The 10,675-nt window shown below is 41.3% G+C and overlaps 1 protein-coding gene across 1 annotated transcript in view; it reads right to left on the minus strand.

Moving 5' to 3' along the window:
- The window catches only part of LOC112069323 (DENN domain-containing protein 1B-like), a 205,428-nt gene that overhangs the window by 19,701 nt on the left and 175,052 nt on the right, over positions 1–10,675 (minus strand). The window contains 1 exon segment of the mRNA XM_024136630.2: positions 8,330–8,375. Coding sequence (XP_023992398.2) covers positions 8,330–8,375 — 46 coding nt within the window.

The following is a 10,675-nucleotide window of genomic DNA, read 5'->3' on the forward strand; positions in this document are numbered from 1 at the left end:
CTCTTCCTCCATTTTTGCTGTGCTTAGTTCTATTCCTGTTCTGTGTTTATCCCAAAACAAAACTCATTAGTCCTTCGCGATGATCATGATGCAGCCACCACCACTGCTTTAAAAATATTTGAGAGTGCGTACTCAGTGATGTGGTGCGGTGGATTTGCCCCAAAAAAATTAACGCTTTATATATATAGAGACAAAAAGTCTAATTTCGTTGCCACATTTTTTTTTGCAATATTACTTTAGTGGCCTTGATTTGCAAACAGGATGCTGGATGTATGATACACCATCCAAGGTAATTAGTAACTGCACCATGCTCAAAGGATAAGGCATTTGATGTCTAGTTGGCCTTCTCTGTCTTTTGCGAACCACTGGATACCGGTTCGTTGTGGTTGAATCTGTGCTTAAAACTCACTGCTCGACCTTACAGGTGTGGTAAAGGGAGATGGTAAGTCATTAAAAACTGATGATAACCCACTATTACTGCACACAGAGTCCATGCAAATTATGTGCCTTGTTAAGTAACATGTTTACTCCTGAACTTTAGGGGCTCGCCATAACAAAAAGGGTGAATGCCTCCCGAGTGGCGAAACTACAGAAACCCGGGTTTCGATCCCAGCGTGTGTCGCCAGCCGGGTCCCGCGAAACGGGCGAGACTCATGGGGCGGCGCAACAATTGCCCCAGCGTCGTCGGGTCTGTAGTTCGCAACACTCGGGAGTGCATCATACTTTTTGTTATGGCGAGCTAAAGTTCACAGGAGTTAAACATGTACTTAACAAGGCACATAAGTTGGCATGGAGCTCTGTGTGCAGTAAATAGTGGTTATCATCATTTAAATGACTACCCCATCTCTTTACCCACACACTGTACAGGTCGCAGCAGTGAGTTTTAAGCACAGATTCAACCACAACGACCAGGTTATCCAGTGAGTGTCGCAAAAGAAGAAGGCCAATAGACATCAAATGCCTATCCCTTTAGGAGCATGGTGAGTTACTAATTACCGTTTGGATGGCTGTATCAAATACATTCCAGCATCCTGTTTGCAATAAGGACTAAAGTAATATGCAAAAAAAATGTGGCAACGGAATTAACGTTTTTTTGTCTGAAACAAAGCTTATTTTTGAGGGAAATCACCGAAAATCTTACTGAGTACCACTCTTCATATTTTTAAGCATGGTGGTGGCTGCATCATGTTACATCGGGCAAGGACTAATTAGGGTTTTTTTGGATAAAAAGAAAAGGAATAGAACTAAGCACAGGCAAAATGGAGGAGAAACTTGGTTCAGTCTGCTTTTCAACAGACACTGGGAGAAAGTTCACCTTTCAGCAGCATTGCTAAAACACAAGGCCAAATATACACAGGAGTTGCTTACCAAGACGTCATTGATCGTTGTTCCTTAGTGGCCTGTTTATAGTTTTGACTTAAATTTGTCAAAAGCTATGGCAAGACTATTGAAAATGTCTGTCTTGCAATGATATCTTACAAATTGTACAATCCAGGTGTGCAAAGCTCTTAGAGACTTACCCAGAAAGACTCACAGCTGTAATCACTGACAAAGGTGATTCTAACAATTATTGGAGTTGAATACTTATTTAATCAATATTATTATGGGTTTATTTTTCTTTCACTTTGATGTTCTATACTATTTTGTGTAGATCGTTGACAAAAAAATGTAAATTAAATCCATTTTAATCCCACTTTGTAACACAACAAAATGTAGAAAAAGTCAAGGGTGTGAATACGGACTCTGCATGAATCAGTTCAAGGGCTGCAGGATTTCAGATCGGGAGGGAGGGAGGAGGGAGTGTTGTGTGTGTGTGTGTGTGTGTGTGTGTGGTGTGTGTCATACCTGACGGTAGCAGTATTTATCACACACTGTGCCAGTGACAGACCCTCTCTACTGCAACCGCATAATTAGACCAGATCAGCATGCAAGCCTCCTCAGCCACCACTGTGACATATTGTATATGACTGTGTGTGTCTGTGCCTGTATGCTTGCTCATCTACGTGATTTGTGTGTGTGTGGTGTGCGTAACTATGTCATTGTGTATATGAGAGCCTCCATATCCCAGACTGTCACAGACCAAAGTGACAATGTAAAGATCCACCCCCCCACACCCGATACACACACACACACCCAATACACACACACACACACACACACACACACACACCCGATACACACACCGATACACACCTGTCTACTGAGCACAGCAGACATAATAGTATGGTTTGTAACTTCACCACAGCAGACATTATAGTATGGTTTGTAACTATCACCACAGCAGACATAATAGTATGGTTTGTAACTATCACCACGCAGACATAATAGTATGGTTTGTAACTATCACCACAGCAGACATAATAGTATGGTTTGTAACTATCACCACGCAGACATAATAGTATGGTTTGTAACTATCACACAGCAGACATAATAGTATGGTTTGTAACTATCACACGCAGACATAATAGTATGGTTTGTAACTATCACCACAGCAGACATATAGTATGGTTTGTATAACTATCACCACAGCAGACATTATAGTATGGTTTGTAACTGTCACCACGCAGACATAATAGTAGGTTTGTAACATTCACCACAGCAGACATAATAGTATGGTTTGTAACTATCACCACAGCAGACATAATAGTATGGTTTGTAACTATCACCACAGCAGACATAATAGTATGGTTTGTAACTGTCACACAGCAGACATTATAGTATGGTTTGTAACTGTCACCACAGCAGACATATAATAGTATGGTTTGTAACTATCACCACAGCAGACATAATAGTATGGTTTGTAACTATCACCACTGCAGAAATAATAGTATGGTTTGTAACTATCCACCACAGCAGACATAATAGTAATGGTTTGTAACTGTCACCACAGCAGACATAATAGTATGGTTGTTAACTATCACCACAGCAGACATAATAGTATGGTTTGTAACTTCACCACAGCAGACATATAGTATGGTTTGTAACTATCACCACAGCAGACATAATAGTATGGTTTGTAACTATCACCACAGCAGACATAATAGTATGGTTTGTAACTATTACCACAGCAGACATTAATAGTATGGTTTGTAACTATCACCACAGCAGACATAATAGTATGGTTGAACTGTCACCACAGCAGAATTATAGTATGTTTGTAACTATCACCACAGCAGAATAATAGTATGGTTTGTAACTATCACCACTGCAGGACATAATAGTATGGTTGTAACTTCACCACAGCAGACATAATAGTATGGTTTGTAACTATCACCACAGCAGACATAATAGTATGGTTTGTAACTATCACACAGCAGACATAATAGTATGGTTTGTAACTATCACCACAGCAGAATAATAGTATGGTTTGTAACTATCACACAGCAGACATAATAGTATGGTTTGAACTATCACCACAGCAGACTATAATAGTTATGGGTTTTTGTTAACTATACACCAGCAGACATAATAGGTAATGGTTTGTAACTATCACCACAGCAGACATAATAGTTGGTTTGTAACTCACCCACAGCAACATTTATAGTATGGTTTGTAACTGTCACCACAAGCAGACATATATAGTAGGTTTGTAACTGTCACCACAGCAGACATAATAGTATGGTTTGTAACTTCACCACAGCAGAACATTAATAGTATGTTTGTAACTAATCACACAGCAGACATACTATAGTATGGTTTTGTAACTATCACCACGCAGAATAATAGTATTGGTTTGTAACTATTCACCACTGCAACATAATATGTATGGTTTGTAACTATCAGCCACAGCAGACTAATGCAGGAATATTTCTATTTGTTTTCTTCATTTTGGTGTATATTTAACGTGTGTATGGAGTTAAGTTGTGTGATGACTGTAGTTTTAAATGTTACTTGTCAGTCTATCTATATCTGGTACAATAGACAAGCACGTGGGTTACTGCTAATAAAACAGGTCTGTGTGACTTAATCAATCAAATCAAAGTTTATTTGTCACGTGCGCCGAATACAACAGGTGTAGACCTTACAGTGAAATGCTTACTTACAGGCTCTAACCAATAGTGCAAAAAAAGTATTAGGTGAACAATAGGTAAGATAAGAAATAAAAACATCAGTAAAAAGACAGGCTATAACAGTAGGGTTAGAGTTAGGAGTTAGGAGTTAGGGTATTATATTGACCTTGTGAAATATTTGCAGCACTGTATCGAGTACTGGGACCAATAAAAACACAAATGAATCCGTTGAATGAATACCGTGTTGGGTCTGACATGGAGATGTTTATCTCCAAACTGTTTTAGGAGGAAAGTAACAACAGGGTTGAGGTGTGTGTGTGCTGACAACCTGTGCTTCTTCTCTCAGAGAGTGCGTAGCAGGTCGTTGGAGGATGTGTGGTGATACTAAACATTGACACCAACACACTAGAGAGTCCCCAGAATGACCTGCAGAACCTGCCCAGTGACGTGGTGAGTAGAGAGAGAGAGACACACACACACACACACACACACACACACACACACACACACACACACACACACACCACACACCACACACACACACACACACACACTAATATATATGTATTTACTGTTATTCTAGTCATGGCACATCATATAATACTGCTGTCCTCACATGTTGTATTCATGTACTGTCTATACACCTTTATTTATTCATTTCTTTGGACTTTTTGGGATTATGTTTGTATTGTTTTGTGTTGCTAGTAGTGCTGAGCGATTAGTGCTTTTTGATGTCGGGTTCGTTTTCGGTTTTCATTATTACTAAAATAATCACAGATTTCGGTTTAGACAATGCACTATGCATTGTGTGCTTGAATGCTGTAACAACACAGAATAACACTATTAGTAAAAGTCCCATGATGGTAGTGACTGCCCAGTACTGCATCACTTATTAACCATCACTCATTCAGATTTACTTTACTTTATAAAATATTTCAGTTGTTGTGGTTATTACATTTGTTTTATTTAATGACTTTATTATTTAATTCCAAGTCATTGTCTCATCTTGATAGAGCTGCTGTTGTCACTATTTTAGTAGTTCTTCAAAGTAAATAAGACATACTTTTATGACTGCTGAATACCAACTATCAATCACTTAGATCATGTATTTCAGGAGAGATACCTCGTGAAGCAACTGCTCTCTATCCCTCGATCGTTCATTCGTAAAGGCATAAAGAGACAGACCGGACAAGTAGGCATGCAATGGATTATGGTCATTGTAGTTAATGAGTTTTTTTGCGCTAAACTATGTAGCATTTTGGCCTGTTGGAAACTACCACTCCTACTACATCACACAGTTTGGGCTTGATCTGATTCATCACTAGAGAAACTGAGAAAATGTGCCATTGATCTCACCCCCCAAAAAATATTTACAAAATAAATGGAATTTAAAAAAAAATGTAACCGACGTCAGTCAATTAGTTGTTTAAAAAACCGCTCAGAACTAATTGCTAGGTATTATTCCTGCACTGTTGGAGCTACAAACACAACATTTCACTGCACCTGCAATAACATCTTCAAATCTGTGTATATACGCGACCAATAAAGTTAATTTGATTAACACACACACACACACACACACACACCACACACACACACAAACACACACAACACACACACACACACACACACACACACACTAGCACAGTATTTTAAAATGGTTCCTATACACACACACCCACTATACATAGTCTTTTTAAAATGGTTCCTAGACACACCACACCCTCTAGTATATAGTCTTTTAAAATGGTTCCTATACACACACACCCACTATTACATAGTCTTTTAAAATGGTTCCTATACACACACACCCTCTAGTATATAGTCTTTTAAAATGGTTCCTATAACACACACACCTCCTTTCACACCTTCCCTCTCTCCGCCCTCTTTCTCTTTCTCTCTCTCTTATTCACCAACATGCAGTTATCTTTCTTATAGATAAACTCTCTACATACACTCTTCCTTCTCACCCCCCCAACCCCCCCTAACCCCGGTCATTATGGCTCTAGTGGGGAATCCTGTGACAACACACATAGACACCACACACACACACACACACACACACAACACACACCACACACACCAACACTACACACACACACACTAGACATAAACCACACACACACATAGACACACACACAACACACTAGGCCCAGAAGATGCAGTATTTGCAATACTCGTTTAGTATCGTGGCAAGGAAACAAAACACAAAGCTGATTTAACTTCTTTAGGAAAACAGCCCTAATGTTGGAAACAAACATCATGTTGTAATCCGGAGTCATATTCATGTTATTTTCCAAACTATAGCACACAATTGTTACAGCAGGTTTTTAAAGAAACCAAGAGGTTTAGGCTGCTTCGCGTTTTCATTTCAAAATATTCCGATACACAACACACAACACACAAACACACACACACACACACACACACACACACACCACACACACACACACCACTGAAAGTCGGGCAGTCAGTAGCATCAGATCTGTGGAAACATCTTCTTCCCTCTATTTTAATCATTATTCCTCAAAGACTGCTTTCTGCCTGCCCAGTGGCACGTCTCTGCCAGTGGCACGTCTCTGGGAAACGACAGCAGAGCAGAGAAAGACTGTGGGTTTGAAACGGAGGTAGAGAGGATGAGGGATAGGAGGAGAGACTGTGGGTTTGACGAGGTAGAGAGGGATGAGGAAGGAGGAGAGGACTGTGGGTTTGAAACGGAGGTAGAGGGGAATGAGGGATAGGAGGAGAGACTGTGGGTTTGAAACGGAGGTAGAGGGGGATGAGGGATAGAGGAGAGACTGTGCGGTTTGAAATGGAGGTAGAGGGGGATGAGGGATAGGAAGGAGAGACTGGGGTTTGAGAATGGAGGTAGAGAGGGATGAGGGATAGGAGGAGAGACTGTGGGTTTGAAACGAGGTAGAGAGGGATGAGGGATAGGAGGAGAGATGGGTTTTGAAACGGAGGTTGAGAGGGATGAGCGATAGGAGGAGAGATTGGGTTGAAACGGAGGTAGAGGGGATGAGGGATAGGAGGAGAGACTGGGTTTGAAACGGAGGTTGAGAGGGATGAGCGATAGGAGAGGACGGTTTTGAAACGGAGGTTGAGAGGGATGAGGATAGGAAGAGAGACTGGGGTTTTTGAGAGGGGGGGGGATGAGGGAATAGGAGGAGAGACTAATGGGTTGTGAGAGGGATGAGCGGATAGGAGGAGAGATTGGGGTTGTGAGAGGGAGAGGGATGAAGGGATAGGAGGAGAGACTGGGGTTTGAAGAGCGTGAGGGGGATGAGGATAGGAGGAGAGACTAGGGGTTTTGAAACGGAGGTTGAGAGGGATGAGCGATAGGGAGGAGAGACTGGGTTTGTTGAACGGAGGAGAGGGATGAGGGATAGGAGGAGAGACTGGGGCGTTTTGAAGAGGTTGAGAGGGATGAGGGATCAGGAGAGAACTGGGGTTTGAAGACGGAGGGTGAGAGAAGGAGGAGGGAATAGGAGGTGATGTGGATTGAAGGCGGTAGAGGGGATGAGAGATAGAGGAGAGACTGTGGGTTTTGAAAGGGGAGAGGGATGATGAGGATAGGAGGAGAGACTGGTTTCGAAGGAGGTAGAGGGTGGAATGAGGGATAGGAGGAGAGGACTGGCGGGTTTTGAAACGGGGTAGAGGGATGAGAGGATAGGAGGAAGAGACTGGGCTTGGAACGGGGTTTGGGTGAGGATGAGAGAGAGGTGAAACGGAGTGAGAAGATAGGATAGGAGGAGAGCTGGGGTTTGACGTGAGAGGGAGAGGGAAACAGAGGGACAAGAGGACAGAGAATAAGGGGGCCAATTACCAGTGGTGCCTCTGATAGCCACCTGCCAGCTTCCTCTCTTAATTAAATGTAGCGCTGACACCGTCCGAGCAACCAGGAAACCAGGGTCACACACAACGCGCCTTCATCCTTCCGTTTTTGAATCACGCAGGAGGCTGTTGTTTCTTTCCTCTCTATGGGAGAAATTTAAATTCTCTCTCAAGAGAGAGAGAAGGAACAACACTGTCAACATTCTTTCATATTTGTTCCCAGTGTTGGATGCGTCAAAATAAATATTGCATCATTAAAATTCCAAAGTGTGGAGAATTTAACAGCTTCATTAATTTACACAGCTGCAATCCACTCCACAGTATAACTGTACACATCCCTTCCACAGTGACACATATGTTTAAATACTAGATATAAAAATATAGAAAAGGAATAACCACATCATAATGAATTGAAATCAAATATAGTGGGGCAGATTCAGAATCAGACTATGATGGAGATGTAATATGATGTGAGTGTGACTTACCTCAAGCAGGCTGAGATGAACTCCTACCAGGTATGGCATGGGGGCACTATGGACGAAAACATTTGAAAGAAGGATTTGAGTCAGGACTAAATTATTAAAGATAATGACTACGTAAAATAATTACTGTATTATCAATAAATGGGACAAATATGGTCAAATAAAGATCAGATTAACATAAGCAACAAGTAAAAAGAAAATKATATTTAAGTTATTACAGTGATGTTACTGTGCCTTCAGCACAACAATCCTCTACTTCAGATAATTGCCTACAAATAATGCTATTTACATWTCCTTTTCCAACTGAGACCATTACCAACTGTAACGAGACATGCAGTATATACTGTTAATCATAAATCAAGCCTCAGAGCTGTCCTTGTAACCCAATCAGCTAGCGGCAGAGAGGACCAGGAGGACATGCCTGCACCGTCTAACATCATTAACGCCTCACACACTTCCCCGAAACTACCACCGCCAGCTCTCAACCAGGAAAAACCCGATTACTCTGACTGGGGAACGTCACTGGTCTCGAGGCTTGGCAGGGCAGGGCTGGGAGTGTGTGTGGGTCCGATTGTGTTCTGTGGCCGCTGCCTCAATCAGGTTAGCTGTTTAATACGTTCTGTTCTTTCTCTGTAACACAGCTGGTCTGCTATAGGTCTGTCACAATACTGTAACCGCTATCCCTTGCAGACACACAGACACACGATGCTGGAGTCATGGTATAAGACATGGTTAACTCTGTTTTTAGAAGGTGTTTTTGACGGAGGGAACACCCATTATTAGTATATTAAAACATGATCAGTGTTGAAGGGATACGTCGGTATCTTAGCAACGTGGCTTTTTTATCTACTTCCCCAGAGTCAGATCAACTCCTGGTTACCAGTTTTACGTCTCTGTATCCAGTATAAATGAAGTTAAAGGTAGTTTCGCGAGCTAACGCTAACTAGCGTGACTGGAAGTCTATGGGTATATCTACTAGTGGGCTGGGAACCCCATTTAGCTGACAGTGATCAACAGCTTTTACACTATGCACAAACATTACAGTAAACGTATATGAATAAAATATTCTACAATATACTATATTCTACTATGTTAATGAATATAAATACAGTATGTTTTGTCACTGGCTGTGTCAAATTATGGCACTGACTTTCAGAAATCCATAGGTTATGTTCTGGATCGATCGACCTAATTTAGGACAAATTGTGTGAAAATATTTGGCTTCAGTCAACCTTCGTTCCCCAACCACAGTCTCTTACCCCAACACAGTCTCTTACCCCAACACAGTCTCTTCCCCCAACAGCATTTACAATACAATACTCTGTGCTTTGGTTTTAAATATGTTGGTGTTTCCTTAAAATTTGAAGCTCCTTAAAGTACATTTAGCAAGATGACATTATACACAACAGAGCCATTTGCTCTCTAGCTGAATCTACCTTTAAAATGAAACCCAGCGGACCAGCGGTAGTCTGTCCTCGAGGGTCTCTATTATAATACATTGTGTTTGCGTCTCTCCGTAGTAACAGCGTGTGTCCACGGTTCAGCTGCCATGTTGTACCCCATGTACTGGCAACACATTTACATCCCTGTACTGCCTCCACATCTTCTGGACTACTCTGGTAAGACTCAGCTAATGGACGCACACACACATTCACACACCTCCCTCTTCTCATTCCTCTCACACTATTATCCAGTGAGGTTTTGCTCCGTAATGAACAGTGGGAATGGTCTTTCTATTTGATTCTGTTGGCAGCAATCTGTCCATGTCTTCACTCATCCAACACTAATCTAACTAGTCTGACTTGGACATTGACTGATCCAACACTAATCAACTAGTCTGACTTGGATGTTGACTGAATCCAACACTAAATCTAACTAGTCTGATTGGATGTTGACTGAATCCAACACTAATCTAACTAGTCTGACTTGGATGTTGACTGAATCCAACACTAATCTAACTAGTCTGACTTGGATGTTGACTGAATCCAACACTAATCTAACTAGTCTGACTTGGATGTGACTGAATCCAACACTAATCTAACTAGTCTGACTTGGATGTTGACTGAATCCAACACTAATCTAACTAGTCTGACTTGGATGTTGACTGAATCCAACACTAATCTAACTAGTCTGACTTGACATTGACTGAATCCAACACTAATCTAACTAGTCTGACTTGGATGTTGACTGAATCCAACACTAATCTAACTAGTCTGACTTGGACATTGACTGAATCCAACACTAATCTAACTAGTCTGACTTGGACATTGACTGAATCCAACACTAATCTAATTAGTCTGACTTGGACATTGACTGAATCCAACACTAATCTAATTAGTCTGACTGGTC

Source organism: Salvelinus sp. IW2-2015, unplaced genomic scaffold (assembly GCF_002910315.2).
Source record: "Salvelinus sp. IW2-2015 unplaced genomic scaffold, ASM291031v2 Un_scaffold986, whole genome shotgun sequence".
Lineage (NCBI taxonomy): Eukaryota > Metazoa > Chordata > Actinopteri > Salmoniformes > Salmonidae > Salvelinus > Salvelinus sp. IW2-2015.